This window comes from Mycteria americana, chromosome 20 (assembly GCF_035582795.1).
Source record: "Mycteria americana isolate JAX WOST 10 ecotype Jacksonville Zoo and Gardens chromosome 20, USCA_MyAme_1.0, whole genome shotgun sequence".
Classification (NCBI taxonomy): Eukaryota; Metazoa; Chordata; class Aves; order Ciconiiformes; family Ciconiidae; genus Mycteria; species Mycteria americana.
In genome coordinates this window covers 6590005-6608068 of record NC_134384.1, presented here as the reverse complement: position 1 = coordinate 6608068, position 18064 = coordinate 6590005, and the positions used below count along the sequence as shown (strand labels likewise).

The 18064-nt window shown below is 57.8% G+C and overlaps 1 protein-coding gene across 2 annotated transcripts in view; it reads left to right on the top strand.

Annotated features, from left to right (window-relative positions):
* Nucleotides 1-18064, top strand: part of PPFIA4 (PPFI scaffold protein A4) — a 58957-nt gene that overhangs the window by 20680 nt on the left and 20213 nt on the right. For both annotated transcript variants that reach the window (XM_075521436.1, XM_075521435.1), the window contains exons 2-7: nt 6290-7086; nt 15080-15181; nt 15308-15472; nt 16089-16163; nt 17291-17386; nt 17836-18057. In XM_075521436.1, coding sequence (XP_075377551.1) covers nt 6850-7086; nt 15080-15181; nt 15308-15472; nt 16089-16163; nt 17291-17386; nt 17836-18057 — 897 coding nt within the window. In that variant the 5' untranslated portion in view covers nt 6290-6849. The remainder of the gene's footprint in view (nt 1-6289; nt 7087-15079; nt 15182-15307; nt 15473-16088; nt 16164-17290; nt 17387-17835; nt 18058-18064) is intronic.

Genomic DNA, 18064 nt, shown 5'->3' with positions numbered 1-18064 from the left:
TTCTGCCCAGAATGCCTCATTTCCCTTACTATCCCTGGGTGTCCTGGCCACGGGCTGTCCCTGGCATCAGCCGGGTACCATCTGCGCGGTACCCTGCCGTCGGCAGGGCTGCGTTAGGGCAAGTGGAGGCACCATCACCATATGGACCCCATGGTATATTGGATCTTCCGTGTCTTTCTCAGGGGACTGGAGGTCCCCAGAGGCCACAGTGCATCCTGGGAGTAAATATAAGGGCTCAGGAGAGATGCTGGGATGAGGCTGTATCTGCTGATTGGTTTTCTTCTTGAAATGCACCTTTTTCCCTGCGGATCGCCCAGGATGGAGAAGCCAGGGTTCTTGAGCTTGCAGACAGGACTGCTCAGGTCCAGGCTTGTAAAACTAAGAGACCTGTGGAGCGTATAGACAGGGTCTGTGACCAAGTATGGGGATGGGGCGAGGAAAGGAAGGATGAGGAGGGACCCTCGGGGTCTGTGGGGCTGTAGAGAGGGATGCGAGGAGCTCGTGGCACACGTGGAGCTCAGCTGGCTGTCTCCGATGCAGACAAGCCCCATCCGGACACTGTGGCACAAGCAGCAGCTCTCCTGCGGTCTCAGTGCAGCTGAGAATCGTCTCAGGAGGTGAAATCTCAGCCCGTAGCCTGCGCGAGCATGTGGCAACAGCATCTCTGAGACCTGCCGCGGGTGACAATTTCCATTTCTAGGCTCTGTGCTTAAAACAGCAATTTCCACCGTTGAGCCAGGGCACTTCAGCATCCTCTTTGTCTTGTGCGCAGGAATAATCTCCATTTTCTCAGCCTCTAATTACCACGTCTCCCACCGAGGGTAAAATGGAAAGCGGGCTCCGTGGGTTGATGGAGATGCTGAGGATGTTCCTGCTCTGCCATCTGCAAGCCGTCCCACGGCTCAGTGGATCAGGACTGACCTTCCCCGGGGCAGACTGGGGGGGATCAGTGGCTCAGCATGTCCTGGCTGCTCCAAAGTGGTGTCCGACTTCAACAAGGGTGGGAAGGACTTATTCTGGGACATGGCTCCATCTGCAGGAGCAGCGATGGGGACGGTCTTGCTGGAAATGTAAGGGTACGACCCTTTTGCAGCCTGTCCGTGTAATCATGTTTAACGCAGCATCACAAGGAAAAAGTGAAAAAAAGAAGTGCTGCAAGAAAAAAATGGCAAAAGGGCATCACCCTCCTCCTTCCTTCCAAGTCTGGCTGGGAGGGGGTCAGCGCGGGATGCCGGGACCCTGTCCTCGGCTGGTTCAGCGGAGGGGAAGCTGTCCGCGCACCGGTGAGCTGCGAGCAGCGGCCGCTGGTGTGGGCTCTGCCGCCCTGACGGCACTGCTCTTTTGAGGCCAGGTTGGGCGGCTGATGAGGATTTTCTAGGAGCGGAAAAGATCAAACTGACGTTTTTATGGGATGATCAATCTCCGCGAGCTTGTTGCCTCCGAGGTGCGCGTTAAACCCTCTTTGCCAGCTGCCTGCTGGGGTGGTGATCTTGCTGACAGAGCCATGGAGGTTTTTTTTCTTTCTTTTGTCAGGGCTGAGATGAGAGTGAAGCTGTTCAGAGAAAAACCACGAGCCTGTCTGCCTCGGTGCACGGGTGGTTTTGTGTGTGGATAAATGCTGGGTGTGCTGCTTTCCCTGATGGAAATGGGAAAGCCAGGGTGCTCCCTGGGCGCTGGGTGGGTGCTGTGCTCTGCACCGCAGTCTGAGCATCCTGCAGGCAGCTTGGCTTGCTACGGAGTCACGCCGAGCAAATAATCAGCCCAAGGGAAAAAAAACCCCTCTGCTCTCCATCAGCTGCTCCATGTCTGGGCACCGTTGTTGCAAACCGGCCTCTCCAAGTGGGCAGCGCATGACTGTGCTGTTTTCCATCCCAAAGAGTGGGGAAAGCATCATTTTGGGGGGGGGAAGGGGTAGTAAAGCAAACACGTTTTCACTGGCAACAAACCTGCTTCCAGCAAGTCTGTGCCTGGCAGCCCCGTGGGACTAAAAATACCCAGCAAAGGGCTAGAGCTGCGCAGTGTCTGTTTTCTCAGCTCACCAGCTGTCTCCTCGCATCCTCACTCCTCTACCCAATGATTATCCCATCAGTTAAGGCCCTCTAAACCCAGGCAGTAGCATTTACATAGTTTTACCAGATACAGTTGAAAGGTTGAGATTCACAGGCAGCGTTTTGCTGCTAATTGCGAGGAAGCTCAGACCCCTCCGACATCCAGTGCCGAAGGGCCGCTTTCCGTCTGCCCTCGCTGCTGTTAAAGTCGCCAGCAAAAAGTGATGCATTTGGGCCGTCATCCACACTGACATCCCCAAGGTCCTTAAAAGTGACCGGTTGGGCATGCGGGTCTGCCTAAGAAACGCTGAGCTTTGCTATGCGGGGATGGCGTCTTGTGTATGCAGCCACCAGCTGGGCTCCCGGGGGAAGAGGTGGGTGGGAACGGGTGATTTTCTGTTGCTTTTAGATAATGGAGAAAATCCCAACGTTTGAGGTGGTACAGAAATGAGAGGATGCTCGTGACGAGGGGAGCTGACCCTAGGCAGGAGCTCCCTGCACACACGTGTCCCTGCACACATGCACATCCCTGCACCCGTGCACATCCCTACTCACGTGCACGTCCCTGCGTGCATGGGTGTTGCTGCACGCGTGCGTGTCCCTGTGTGTGCGCACAGCCCTGCACGCTCACCCGTGCCTGTTGCTCACCGAACACACTTCCTGCTCCAAAGGGCTCGAAGGCAGCAGGTATCAAACCCATCCTGGCCCTGGCTTCCTCATTTGGCATCACAAATAAAACCTTTGCGACGGCCCTGACCCGGGATGATGGTCCTTCCCATTAGCTGGGCTACTCCTGGGGCTTGTGGTTTTGCTGTTGCTCTGGTTTTGCAGTCAAAGCTGCTGTGGTTGAATCTAGAAATAATTGCTCCCGAGTCCGTGGGGTAGGAGAGTTGCCCAGTGGTTGTTGGCGGGATGGCTCTGCGACGGGGATGCTAGAGGCAGCTCCGTGTCTGTCCGTAGCGGTTATGGACGTGACCAGTGCCTCCGCAGTGCAGTGCGGGGAGTTTTCCACTCTTGGGGTCTGCCCTGGTTTCAGCCAGGAGATGGGCACACGTGGCCGAAATGTTTCTGGAAGTACACTCGGAGGTGGCAGAGCATCAGCCTGGATTTACCAGCCAGGGACCCACTGGCAAAGGGATGCTCATGGTGCAGCGGTGTCATGGGGAGTGCAGAGAGCCCTGAAAGCCCTGGGCTGGCCGTCCACCACCTGCCTGGGGGTTTGAGGCCAGGATGAGGAGGGCTTTGGCTGCTCTTTGTGGTGGTAGGAAGTCTCATCCCTGTTTGTGGTGCTTCTCCAGCTGCAGAGGATTGTAGCAGCTCTCCTTGCTTATGCCACAGTGCATATCCTCCATACTACCCATGCCTGGTGGCCCGGGGTGCAAGGAGAGAACATGACCGCCCTTCAGTGAAGACATCCCCCAGGCCCTGGGAGTGGAGGAGCTTTGAGTCACTAAACCTTGCCTTGTCCTGAGCAGACGGTTTTATGCTGTATCACATCTCTGCTGAGCGTGCTCAGGAGGGCAGAGCACAGATGCTTTTGGGGAGCAGCGAGATGGGATGAGTCTGTCCTGGACCAGCATCGGTGCCGTGCAAGGTCCCCATGATCCTGTTATCACCCTTGCCAGGCTGAGGTGTCCAGGCTGTGTTATCATCCCCAGCCTCCCTTCCCAAGCACAGCAGATATAGCAGGATATAACTGCGTACAGGAGCAGGTTGCAGTGAAGCAAAGCACATGAGCTTACCCAAACCGCCCCAACCACCCACGCACAGGCTCAACCGTGGAGGAAGCAAAAAGAAAATTAGCTCTTGGGTGATGCATGGGGTAAATCTGTGCTTCCTCCTGCACCGTGTGGGTCCAGCCCCTTGGATTACCTCCATGGGGTGCGGGGAGCTGCCACCGCCCTGCTGGGACCGGTGTCTGCAGAGTCTCTTCATGGTAAGCGAATCTCTCCTTTGCAGCAGGGATAAATTTCCATCCCATCATTGCTCCCGTCAGATTTATGTCTTGGCCGTTCCCTGCAGCATTTCCCCTCCCTCAGTGTCTGCAGGGCTCTTCCCTCTATGCCTTGATTGATACCTCTTAATTCACCTGCTAATTAATTCAGTTCCTTGCCAGCAGCTGAAGTGGGGATGCAGCCACAGGGCTGATTTTGCCATTCGCGTCATGCTTGTGGGGCTGTCTGGCTTTCCACGGTGGGGACATGCTTTCTCCATGCTCATCCCACAAACAGAGGCACAGCAGCAAGATGAGGCGTGAAAGTCGCCTCATTTGGGTTTTGCACCCAAATTAATAGGGCTTAGCCCTGGGGAAGGCTGATTTCTGCTCTTCTTGGCCCCAGGTCTCCCTAGAGCCCGGGCATCCGCCCTCCAGGAAGGCTGGCAGCATGGCCATGCCCGTGTGTGGGTACCACTGGGGCTGCTAATGAGGGGAAGGACTGGAAAACATTTTACCTGCTTAATTATGGGAACTCATGTTCAACATGGGGCTCATGTCCAACTCAACCCAAGGAGAGCAGGGGGCCGGCGTGGTCCCTCGCCCTGTGCCTTTTCCTCCACCAGCCTCCGTTTTGCAGGGATGCTGCAGGGATGGGTTGTCAGTCACAGTTATCCCGTCGTCCGTGTCCCAGTGGCCAGGAAGGAGCATGAACAAGCCTCAAAGGTTCAGGGCAGCGTTACGTGCCAGTAACAGGTTTTATCCCACTTGAGGAATGCAACTGAAGTCTGTAAAGGGGGAGGACGTTGGACAGACACCTGCGGGACGCCCTGTCCCACGTCCCCAGCGTGCAGGAGCCAGCTTTCAGCGTAACGCTCTCCATGCACATTGAGGGGCTGGTGCTTTTGCCAGAGCTTCTCTATTTTTAGAGGTTTTTTTGTATCAAACTTCCCATCAGCTGATGAGCCAATGTCATCCCAAGAACGGAGCTACGGTTCCCCCGGTCCCGGCAGCGTGTGTCTGCGCATCTGGGTGCGCACAAAAGCATCTCCTTACGCACGCCACCTTTGAACGGGGGAGAAGTGCCCTGCTGTGCCACCGAGCTATTTGGGACATAGCTTTTATTCCAGTCCAAAGGGCCAGAACGGGCTGATCTGGCCCATGACTGCGTGCAGGTCCTTTTTGTCTGTGTGCATAGGTGGTTTTGAAAGGATATAAGGATATAAGGATATTCTGACCTAGCCTCAAGCATTATATCTGTTGTAAAGATTTAAAAACTTGCTAAGTTAAGGGGGACTTTCTCATAACCAGTGTTAGACCAGCAGCCTTGGCACTGAGCTTATCCCCTTGCAGACAAAGCCTGGTGAAGATGGCAATATGGGGTGGGCAGGTCCCCAGGGCAGCTGGGGTGACAGTGACACACTGACCCTCGCTGCTGGGGACCCTCGTCCGGCTGTAGTGAGCTGAAGCTCACCCAAATGTCTGTGTCACCAAAAGTCCCTGTCTGGCATCTTGCTTGCAGCTTGGATGGGGGACATCCCAGCCTCTCGCCCCGGTGGTTTTGGGCTACGGAAGTGGAGGTGAGGCTGCAGGTACCAGCATCGCCCCTGGGATCAAGTCCCTGGGTCCACCCATGCTTTAATCCAGCCTAAATCCAGGCTGCTGCCCAAATTGGCAGCTCTGCCTCTGCCCTCCAGCTTCTCTTCCCTGGCACCAGCTGGGGAGCGGTGCTTGTGCCTGGGCAGTAATTCGGGGATGCTGCTGCTTCCATCCCCTGGGTAGAGGTTTGACTGATGGAGGAGGCACTGAAGTTCAGTTAACACTGAATGGCTGGTCCCACTGCACCCGTCCCCGTTGGTGCTGCAGGGAGAGGCAGGGTGAACGTTGATCATTCAACTCATTTGTTGCTGTGACTTCGTGCCAGGTTTGGGCCAAACTCAGGTTTGAGCCTGATTTTCTGCAAACGGAGTTTCTGCAGCCGGAGGACACTTGGGTCACGGGGTCCCTCGGTAGCCAGGTGCTCTGCAGAGGCTACGAGATCTTAGCCCGAGATATGTGAATGCCAAAGATTACTGCAGGATTTTGGGTCCTGGGGATGCTGTTCCCTGCAGCTTGGTACCGTACTGGGTGCGGTGTAGTGACCACATGGGTGCAGGGTGGTACAACCTGACAGAGCTCATTCCTGGGGGGTTCTGAGCCCTCCTGTTGCAGCCCTGCAGGGTTTGATGGCGTCAAAGGGTGCTGGGCAGGTGCCCTGGGCATTTCGGGGTCAGCAGGAGGGATCTGATCTCTGTCCCCTCTCCTGTAGGTCACCGCTGTGTGTTCGAAGAGCTGTGATGCCAAACGGAGACACGTTCCCGCACTAGCAGTGACCATCTCGTCCAGCCTTGGGGAGAACAACCCACAGTCACCAGGCTCCTCCTCAGCATGCCCGGGCAGCCCAAATATCCTCCGGACCCTCCCTGTGCTGCTGCCAGCTTGGGCTCCCCGCTGGGACAAGTCCTCAAGGGTCACTTCACCCCCATGGCTCACTGATGCTGCAGCCCCTTCGAAAGGCATCGGAGAGGTTACACAGGGGACCCTGGCAGTGCCAAGCAGCCGAGCAGGGGGATTTAAGACTGCGAGGGCCTCGTCAGTGCCAAGGACGTCCCTCCATCCCCTCCGGAGTGATGCCAGCTTCTGCTTAGCACCCAAGAAGAAGGGATGGGGGATCCCCCCACCTTCACCACCCCGTTGCCCCCTCCCGTGCTGGCTCCCCTGACCCGCAGGAGCCTGTAGTGATGTGATCAGGGCCCCGCGGCTCAACAGCACCCACCACCTGCCCCACCAGGCACCTTCAGGACCCTCGCCCACCCATCGTACCCCGCCATGATGTGCGAGGTGATGCCCACCATCAGCGAGGGGGACCCTCTGGGTCCCCCACAGGGCTCCGAGGCGGACGCTGACTTCGAGCAGCTGATGGTGAACATGCTGGATGAGAGGGACAAGCTGCTGGACACCTTGCGGGAGACCCGCGAGACGCTCTCTGTCACCCAGAGCCGCTTGCAGGAAACCCTACGGGAGCGTGACCAGCTCCAGAGGCAACTCAATTCAGCCCTCCCACAGGTAAGGATCTGGCCCTGGGATCAGCAGGAGCCTTCCTTGAGGCATACAAGGGCGATCAGCTGCTCGGCTGTGATTTTTAGCTCATGCCTTTAGGAAGGCTGGCTTTGTGTGATAGCAGTGATGCTGCTGGGTGTATTGCACCTCATGCCAATAGTAAAACCCATAGGTTCTCCCAGGCCAAGCCACAACCAGCTGGAACATCTCCCCTTCTCTTCTGTGCCCCTCGTTGGTCTGTGAGTCCATGCGGGGAGGCGTGGGACTGTAATCCCCCCTCTTGCACAGGGGAATGGGTATGAAGAAGGGGCAAAACCTTCCCAAGGACACCCCAGGGCGACGGGGAGGCGGACGCAGAGCCTGCGCTTGCCCATTGGCACGGAAGAGTGCTTAGGGAGCAGGCAGCACATTTCAGGTAGCAGATCTGGCTTGCTGCCTCCAGCCAGCTCTTTGGGATGTCGGGCAGTCCTTGGTTTCATGACTCCCCGCTGGCACTTACAGAGTCCCCAAATGGGGACATTAACCACATTCCTCCACTGCTGGAGGGAAGCCCCTGCTCCCTGCCCCTTCCCTTGCCGGGAGGGATCCTTTCCATCAGCCCCATTGCCTGGGGGGGGTGATGGGACTTTCTTTGTCTTGAGCTCAGTCCTGAGAGGGGACGCTGGAGGCAGAGCTGGGTGCAGAGTGTAGATCGGGACGTCGCAAGAGGCCCCTTTGTTCCCTGAGCCAGAGTAGCTGGGCAGCAGGCAGGGAGGCTGCCAGAGGTCTGTGCTGAGCAAGCAGCCCAGGGCGTGGGGAGATCAGGCTCCACTGGGGTTCCTGTCCCTGCCGAGAGCCTGGTGTTGCTCTGCTCCTGGCTCCTCCACCTGCAGCACCCACTCCAGGTACTCCAGAGACCTGGACTTGAGCTCGTCCTCCACAAACAGAGATGCTCAGGTCAGAAGAGGAAGGGGCGGATCAGTGTCACAGGGCTGCGCAGGGTGGAAATGAGCTGCCCACCTTCCCTGTGGGGTCCTGTGGGGCCGCGTCCCAGGGCCCAGACTTGGGGGAAGAAGGATACAGGGTGGCTCTTGCACCACTCCATTGTGGTTGTGATGTGGGGAGAGCCAGCGAGGAGCCCAGCAGCCAGTGGAAGCAGGAGGCTTCAAACACTTACATCCGTGTCGACTGTGCCAGTGCTGAGACCTTAGATCCTCCTGTCTTACCTGGGTGCTGGGGTTTGGGGGCACCCCAGGGAGATGGGAAATAACCAATGGATCAAAACTGGTGGCACAAGCCAGGACAGAGCTTGGGCTGGTGGCCGGCCAGCTCTCACCATCCCTCCACTCTGAACACGGGAAATCAGCTCAGGAGGAAGGCAGCCCATGTCCCCATCCACGAAGCTGGGCTGGTCCTGGCTCTGCCTGGGCTGCTGAAAGCAAAACACCTGACAGTGCTTCCCCGGGAGCTCCTGGGGTCCCCGTGGATGAGTTGCTCTCTGTCCCTAGAGACGCGCTGGGATGTGCCCAAGTGTTGGGTGCAGGCAGGGCCACCACCACCTCCCGCGTGCCGGGGGCTTGCAGTCCCCTCTGCTCCCGGCTTCCCACCAGCGCGCGCTGGAGAGAGCAAGCCAGGTCACCCTGAGCACACGCCGCCCGCCCCGCCACGGCCGCCTCGGATTAAGGGACCGTGCGGATTTAGTCTCCGCTCCTGCTCCAATAAAGGGTCCCCGGTGCCTCGGCACGGGCGGTGCGCAGACGGAGCAAACTGGGTCAGCGCAAAGAGACTCGGTGGCAGCGCCTGCACCCACGAGCCCGCTGGGTGCCCTGCTCCCGGCGGGGCTGCCTCCAGCTCCCTGCACCGCAGCGAGGGATGTGGTTAGGGCGGGTGGCAGATGGGGAATTTCCCTGAGCTCCCGCTGCCTCCCGCTGCCCTGCCTGTCCCTGCGCGGGCAGGGGGGCTCCGCGCCCGGGCACGGTGGCCCCAAGTGCCCACTGTGCTGCTCGCCCTCGGGGCCGCACCGGCTGCCCTCGTGGAAGATGAGGGCTCGGCATGAACGTGGGGAGCAAACCCAAAGGCTCTCACCTGCCCAATGGGATTAATCCCAGCATGTGCATGTACCAGGTAAGCGGGACGCGGCGGGTCTCTTCCCTGGGGTGCTGCGTGGGGGCTTTCCACGAGCCTGTCCCATCCTCTTCCTCCTTCTCTGTGAGCCCTTTTGCCCAGGAGCTTATTGCAATATGTCAGACTCCATTGGGACGGGATTCAAGCTGGGTTGCTTGAAGAAGCCCTTATTTTGGGGCAGGGTTGGGCACCCAGCCTCGTTGGTGGCCACCCACGAGGCTGACAGCCCTTCCCCAGTGTCACCGAAGAGCCAAGCCCTGGCTGTGTGGAGGACGTGCTGCCTGGGGAGGACCGGGTGGATGGGGGCTGGGGGATGTGGCACTGCGTCCTTTCAGGGCACAACAGCAGCTGGATGCCGCCGTCAGCGTGGGATCCAGAGTGCCGGCAGAGCCACCGACGGGGCAGGCAGGGAATGTATGTGTCTGGGGCAAACCCCTGCGTGGGGCAGGCAGGGATGCTCCAGGGGTGCTCCTGCCTGTAGCTCCCATTCCCGCTCGCTCGTGCGGGGCCTGGCTGCCACGTGGCCAAGCCGTCCTCCCCCTAATCCATGGGGGCATCCCTCAGCCCCCAAAAGGCAGAACTCCAGGGCGATTTCCCGAGGAAACTAAGCTGCCTTAATGCTTCTTACATGATTTATTTATTCATGTGGGAGTGCTGAACGCAACTTAATCGGGCTGAAAGCTCTCGGTTCCAATCCCTCTGCCCTCCCTGCTTGCGCAAGGGGCTTGTGGCCGAGGACCAAGCCCTGGCCAGGGTCTGGGTGCTCTCAGCAGCCCCCCGGGGCCCTGGCACGGCTGCCAGCTCCCTCCTGCCTGGCCGCTCAGCTCAGCTCCCCCTCTGCTCTCCTGGGTGCAGGTGCCACCCGGGGATGCGACGTGCGGGGCTCCGGCTGTATCCAGATGTGTTCCTGGTGGGGGATCCTGCGTGGGATGGCACTTCTGCCTGCCCTGCCAGGGCTTGGGGGTTTGCAGGAGTCCATGTCCCCAGCTATGTCAGGGGGAGAACAGGCTCCCAAATTTATCAGGTGCTGCTGTGCTGAGGGCTACACGTGGTCGCGGAAACCTCCCGCAGTTCTTCCTTCCAGGCCCCGCTCTGCTGTGCCTTCGCTGCCTCTTGCAGCTGCCTGGGGAGCCGAGAGCTGGGTCTTTTAGGGTGGGCAGATCCCCTAAGACTCCCCGAGCTCCCTGGAGGTCCCCCAGGAGCTGGGGAGGGTCCTGGCATCAAACGATCACCCCAAATTCCTCCCATTTAACTTAAAAATATATCCAGAGTTAACACTTGCAAAAAGCAGCATGAAAATAGGAACACCAGCAGCTCCAAGCCAGGGGTAAAACACCCACTGGGTGAGACCTTTAAAGTGTCTCAAGATTTTGGGGAAAGGTGGAGGGATCTGGTGGTTCAGCATTGCACCCTTGGAGCTGGCCACCCTCCCACAAGACCAGGGTGCTGACATGTTGGATTCCTGCTTGCTTGGCTGCATGATGCTCCTCCCTGAGCAATCCTGGGTGGAAATACACATCGTAACCGCGTGTTGAGAGGGGAGGACACCGATTCCCCATGGATGGTCTCTGCGGAGTCACGGTGCTGTGGCCGAGAGGTCCAGGACGTGCCACTGCACTGCTCAGCACTGAGGGTGGGTGATGGTCGAAGCCCTGGGTTTACCCGGCAGGATTTAATCTTTGTAATCCCATGCTACGCACTGTTAGGGTTGTGTTTATCCCCTCGACTGTGACTTAGGGCTTTCTCATAATTCTGCACTGCTCCTGGGACAGCAAGGAGAAACCGAGGTGATGGGTCTGCCAACTCCCAGCGCGGACAGACGGACGGATGGGGCTCCATCCTTCACATGCCGAGTCAGCAGTACTGATTTCCTGGTGCGGGCATCCTTCCCACATCACCCTCCGTCTCACGCCTGGCCTATCAGGAGCAATCACTCCAATTAGGGGCTTTAAAATGCCATTAATCCCTCAGCTGGAGCCAGTTTGTTCCTGAGGCTCGGGTGCATTGGAGCAGCAGCTGCATTCCTGCAACAAATGGGGGAATTTTGCTCACTGGTGCAATCTCACTGCGTCCCTGTCTGTGCTGCGGACGGCACAGGGAAAGGCAGAAGATGGCTCTGGGCTGAGGACTTTTGCATTTCAGCTTTTTCATGCTACGAGCCTTCTCCCCCTGAGCTTCCGAAACCTCTCCTTGCTTTCCCAGCCATCTCTGTGTAGCTGGTTTCTGGCCTCCCTCCAGCTCTTCCCTGTGCTTTCCCCATGATGCAGCCAAGGGGGAAGACCCCGAACCCCAAACATGCCTGGTGCTGACCGAAGATCTGAGCCCTGAGCCACAACGCCCCGTTTCAGTACCTTGTGGGGTGCTCTGGGTCTCCCTCCCTGCTCCGACAGTGAAAATAGCATCTGCCCACCCTGCTCCCTGCTGGCCCGGGGCTTGGGGCTGAGCCCAGCCAGCCACGCTTTGGGTGGTTTGGTTTTAATCCAAATGAGCCACTTCCCAGGCTGCTGGGCTTCCCGCAGGGCTCCCAAGGACTCCCAGGGCTGTGTCTCATCATCCATCCCTTGATTGAAGATCAGGCATGTCTCCTTCACTTTCTAATCCATTTATAGGTGTCCCTGCTTAGTTTGAGAGCTTATCAGAGCCAGGGGCAGGCGCCTCTGCATCTTCTGCAAGACTCCTGGCCGTGGCCGGAAAATGCGAGGAAAATCACCCGGATCCTCTTTATTGCCACTTCGCTGGGACTTAGGGCAGTGGCATACCTGCAGATGGGGGTGAAAGCTGTGCTCCACAGTGTGACGCTGCAGCCGGGAGCTGGGGACAGCTTGTCCTCGTGGTCCCCAAGCTTGCCTGGTGCCTGTCAGTGGCCCAGAAGCAAGGTGGCAGTGCTAGGGCAGACGTCTGGCACAGCCGGGGCTGGTGGAGGTAGCTACAGGCGGGTGCTGGATGGATTTATTCCTATATTTTTATTCCCAAAGCATCAAAATCAGGCTTGCAAGTGCCCCCAGCCCAGTGTACTCGGCTAACCCCTACTGCTGTCCTGTCTCGCTGCAGGGGTGTTGCTATTTTTGGTGGTAAACGCTCCTTTTTGCAGCCTTTCCCCAAGGAATGACAGTTATCGTGGTCTCTTTTATTTGCCATGGAATGCTCCAGGCCTGGCAGCCTCGCTGGGGTGCACAGCCCAGGACTGGCCAGCCATTCCTGGCGGGGTGGAGGGCTCGGAGAGGAGCACCCCGATGGGATGGTGTTGGGCAGGAGCTTTGTGCTGTGCCCGGGAGCGGAGCCGGCACCACGCTTTGACCCGCTGACCCGTGATTGCATCGGGCTGGCCGGGGTGGGGGCTGTCTGTCTCTCTGCAGCGGATTTTCTCTCTCTCTTAATCTCCTTGCCTTTCGGGATGAAAGCCCGATTGTGGGCACAATCTGTACAGCTTGGCCAGCCTGGGCGGGCTGTGCAGGCAACACGGGGCGAGGAGGGCTGAGCGCTGGCGATCACCGTCCCCAGCATGGCATCCCGCTTCCCTCGCTGCCTCCGGTGCCTCATCCCGTCCATCCCACGCTGCACATAGCCCTGTTCACCCCAGCGGGGAGAGCATCCACCTCCGCAGCCCCGGCTTCCCCTGCCAGCCATGGGGCAGAGCAAGAGGTCTCCACCCTTTGCAGATCTGGGGGCTTTGGATCCAGAGGGTCCATGCCCTGGTGCTGGGAGAGAGTCCACAGCCAACGTGTCACCCGCTGTTATAGCTTGGGCTGCTGAAGGACATTCCTGGGGCCATCAAGGCTGCAAGGATGCTTTTGCTGAGCTCCTTAAGCCTTGCTGCCTGTCTCCTGGCATATTGAGGGATGGGGGGAGCGATATATCCCTAAATCTGAAGCAGCCAGCGGTGCACAGGAACCTAATCTGGCACCTCTCGCTGCCGCTCTGACAGGCTTTCCGCTCACCGGCATTCCCAGCCCCGGTATAATCCGTGGGGATGCTCGCGAGCTGCTCGCTCCTGCGTGCAGCGCTTGCATAACCCCGCGGTGCGCACGCACACGCATGTGCTGCCGGGCTGTGCCGAGCCGTAATCCCCGCTGGCTGGGAGGGCACGGCTCTGGGAAAGGCTTGGCCAGCACAGTGATCTCCCGGGGAAGCCGCTTTGCAGTTGGGGGGCTGTGGGATGGTCTGAGAGCAAGCGTGGGATGGTGCCTGGGCATGGCAGGGGTGGTGATGGAGATCTGGGGGGCTGTGACCAATTTGGGGGACAACTGATAGGGACAAGGATGACCCCAGAGCTGGAGCGGTCCCTGGGGAAGCGATGGGGCAGGAGTGGGGCTGGAAAGGAGCCGGGGGACTCAGGCCCTGGGGTGATGCTGGGGCGAGGATGTCGGGTGGCAGCAGCCCTGAGGCATGGTGATGGGCAGAAAAGCTGCTATTTATAGGGACGATGACTGACTTCGCTGCGATCGCTCTTTCTCTTCCTCCACGTTGTGGCATGCTCGGGTCCTGTCCTGCTGTGGGGTCTCAGCATCACCAGTAACAGCACCGTCCCCACCAACCCCAGGCTAAAATCCACACCAGTGCGAGGAGTCTGGGGTGGGAAGGGAGAGGGAAAATCTAGCTGGGACAGAGATTAAAAAGCTTTTGATTTCTTGGAGGGATGTCAGCTGTTGCAAGAGGTGTCAGTTTGAGCTGAGCAGAGCATTTGATTCAACCTAAACCTCAACGTTTTGCTTCAGTTTGAAGGGTTTATATTTGTTTAACTTGAAAATTAAAGTGAAAGAGAATTTCACGCTGTAAAACTGCTCTCAGCCCTTGCTCGAAATTTGGTTTGTTAATGCTCAATCAAATCCTTCTCAGCTTCTTCTGAAACCTTTTTCCTTTTTAAGTTCTCAACAACACTGTGAAACTGGTGTAAATTCATGAAGTGTTTCCACATTTGCATTTTTCACCCGAAAAAATCCCAGCTGCAAAATGTCGCTTAGTTCTGGCACCACTTGGCGACTGAAAGAGCAACTGGGAGCAATGGGAGAGTCCTCCTGGGCTAACCCACGTGCTTGGTTTTCATTTTTTAAAGGAAAATGAACTCTCCTCCTTCCTAGGAACTTCACAGCGGGTTTCCTTTCCCCTCCGACACAGTCACACGTGTGATTGCTCTGGTTCTGAGGAGCCCATCACATCCCAAAGGATGTGCTAGCTTTGCAGCTCTGCTTTGGCATCGCTCTGTGCATGGCTCTTCCTTGCCGGCTGTCACCTCCCTGGAGGGAGCGGTGACTGGAGCAAGGACTGGTGGCACCTGCCACATCTCCTGCTGTGCCCCATCTCTCTCAGCTGGGGTTCGGGGCTGCGGGGTGCCCTATAAGAAGCTTGATGGGGCCCCACATGCTGGACTGGGGCAGATCTCTTTCCTTTGGAAGGAGAGTTTGGATGATGCCAGGTCCTGAGGCCGTGGCAGAGGCTGGCCTGGGGCCAGAGGACCCATCCTGGCCAGCTGTGGCTTTGCCGTGAGTTTTAGCCAGATGGGATGCTCCAAGGTGGGTGCTCTGCTGGGTCGCATCAAGGGGGCAGTGGGGATGGGAGCGTGCTGGTGGCCTTGACTGGGACGTTTTAAATGCCATTGAGTGCCTCTGGAGCTGTAGAGCAGTCACTTGTGCCTTGGACATCAAACCAAATAGATAAATATCGGGATGCTGCATCCTCCCTTGTCCAAAGCACTTAGGGAAGCCAGGAATAGATCACCTCCCAGCCTGGCTGTGCTTCTCCACCGACTTCTCAATGTTCCCCTTGGTGTCCCCATCTCTCATTGGTTGGGTTTGGATGGGAAATGCTCTGTGCTGGAGGTCCCAGCAGTGGGGCCAGGACGCTGGATGCTGGCTCCATCCCGCGCTCCCTGCTCACAGCCGTGCCCTGATTTCTGCAGGAGTTTGCAACGCTGACGCGGGAGCTCAGTGCGTGCCGGGAGCAGCTCCTGGAGAGGGAAGAGGAGATCTCGGAGCTGAAAGCCGAGCGCAATAACACCCGGGTAAGCATATAAAATCTGCTGTCTGGCTTTCAGTCCTCAGAAACGTGGGACACCACAGGCTGCTGGGACGATATCGGCATTGCCAGCCCCCGGGGTGGTGAGAGCCTCATGCTTGCCCTCTTGCAGCTCTTGCTGGAGCACCTGGAGTGCCTGGTGTCGAGGCATGAGCGGTCCCTGAGGATGACCGTGGTCAAGCGTCAGGCCCAGTCGCCGTCCGGGGTTTCCAGTGAGGTCGAGGTGCTCAAGGCGCTCAAGTCACTCTTTGAGCATCACAAGGCGCTAGATGAAAAGGTGAGACAGGCTGCTGGGACCTCTCCCAGCTTGCTGCATGAGCAGCCCCTGCTCAGAGCTGACCTTCTCCCAACCCTCCTCCTCCCTCCTGCTGGATGCCATTTTTTGTTGTTAAGCTGGGTGGTGACACGGGGTCCCTCACGAGGAAGGTCTTGGCTATCCAAAAGCTGCAGCACTCTTGTTTCAGGAGCTGGTGGGGCCATTGAGTGGATGCTGTGGGTTTGAGGCTGTTGGGGATGGGGAACTTGCTTCCCTGGGTCACTCACATGGTGGTGGTGAGCGCTGGCATTTGACACCTGGTTTGGTCTTTGCGTTACAACTCTTATTGTTCCTCCTGATTCATTTGCCTCAAGCATCTCTTTGCTCTGCTAAAAGATGTCTTCAAGCTGTCCTGGCCGTAGGTCTGCAAGAGTCAGCTTGGCCTGGGCTGTTCCTCTCCAACATGTTTTCGCTCTCCCAGGCAATGGGCTGGAGCATCCGTGAGCCTGTGCCCTGGATGTGAATCCACCTGAGCCTGGCTGTCAGCCAGACAAAAGGGGCCGGGAGCTTGCCTAGATCCTGGGCACCCTCATCATGGATAAGTAATGGCCTTTCCCGTTATCTTACATGACCGCAGGTCAGGGAACGCTTGCGAGCAGCCCTAGAGCGAGTGGCAACCTTGGAGGAGCAGCTCGTGGATGCCCATCGGCAGGTAAGAGGTATTTGGGCAGCCTACCCTGGGCCCTTGCTGGGGCACCCGCTGGGCTGCGACTGCTCCGTGTTACATTTGTGAATTCCTGTTGAATTTGCTGAAATACCACCCTCAAATGATCGTGCAGATGAGAGAAATGGTGTTTGGGCATTTTTAATACAAGGCTTTTATTCTAAAATTGCTATTTACATGGAGGATTGTCTGTATTTAAGGAAACCTTGTAAATAGTCTGAAAAATTTGTCTTGCGGGCAAAGTTTCCTTAGTTGTTTTGCTGTTTGGTGTTCATTTCACTGACAAAAGCAACCTGAACTTGAATCATTTCAGGGGGCTGAGAGTGACTTGGGATTTTCCCTGCCTCAGCAGAGGCCCAAACCTCGCTGCTCTGACCACCTCGTCTTGCATCCCCCGTCTCCTTCCTTGCTCGGGCCCTGGCATGGGGACTTTGCTGTCCCCAACATCTAGCCCTTTTCATCTTGGAGAGATATTAATCCTGTTTTCCTTCCTGAAGTTTGTGCCTAGCCACCACTGCCAAAAGGAAAGAGCCATCCTTATAGCCTCTGCCTGGCCAAATTTTGCTCCTATTTCTAGTTCCCGGGATGTCTCACGGTACTTCCCCAGGCTCAGTGGGGAGGCAGTGCCTGGCTTTCGGTCACCTTGCAGGGACCTTTCCCCATCCTCCCCCAGCAGAGCAGGGTGTGATGTTGGTGTTTATCCCCTGCTGGCTATGTCTGCACTGGTTTGGAGTCTGTCTGCCTGCAAACTAGTGAAATGAGTTGGGGGGGAGTCCTGGGATGCAGGTCTCAGGTCCCCGAGACCTCACCAGGAAAACCTTACTGCTGGGGCTCAGGCTCTTTGCGTGCCTGTAGCAAGCACTGCTGTGTCCATGCAAGACGTGGCTTCATCCTCCATCAGTGCTGAGCTTCCACAGCATCTCTGCCTTCCCCTCTCTTCTTCACCCTATCCCTCCAGTTCCCCCCCAGCCTCAGGCACTAGCTGAATATGACAGTGGAGGAAGCCAGCGGGAAGCCAGTTGCGGACCCGGGTGCACCAGGGGTGGCCTTACCCGTGGCCAGACCAGCTGGTCTCATCTGCTTTCTCTCATTAATTAAGCCCTGTTGTCATGCAGGTGGCAGCTCTGCAGCAAGGCACTGTGCGGGAGGCCCCAGTGGGTGAGCGGGATGAGAGGGAGCCCAAGGAGCCAGCGCAGAAGCTTCCCTGGAAGGTGAGAGCCCCAGAAACCCCTGCTCTGACCGTGCTCACTGAGGCCGTCGTTTCTCCAAGCCCCTTGTCACTGGCTCCAGGGTGCTGAAAACTTTTTTCCCTCTCCCCTGGGTCCAACCCCCTGGGAAATGCCCTTTCTAGTGGATACAGACCATTTCTGAGCAGGAGGGAATTTGTGCTCCTTCTGAGATGCTCCTAGGGGCTCTGCTTCCCAGAGATGCTCTGGGAAGCCCTCAGCCATCCCTGTTCCATCAGGCCTCTGAGAAGCCACATCCCTGGCTAGCGGAGACTGTTGACAGGGGGTCCTAGAGCTCCATGTCCCATGTCTCCACTCTCCACCACCTCGCTGGGTCCCTGCAGGGCCGTGTTCCCCCATTGCGTAGCCGCAGGCAATGCCAGCCCGTGCTTTGGGGCAGCCCGGCATCCGCCTCCCTCTCTGCTGCCTTGCAGCGGCTCTCCAATGGCTCCGTCCACCCAGACGATGAGGCAGGGCGGGTGGTGGAGCTGCAGGAGCTCCTGGAGAAGCAGAATTTCGAAGTGGTCCAGGCCAAGGAGCGCATCTCTGCGTTGGCTGCCAGCGTCGCTGAGCTGGAGGAAGATCTGGGCACCGCCAGGAAGGATCTGATCAAATCGGAGGAGATGAGCAGCAAGTACCAGAGGGACCTCCGAGAGGTTAGAC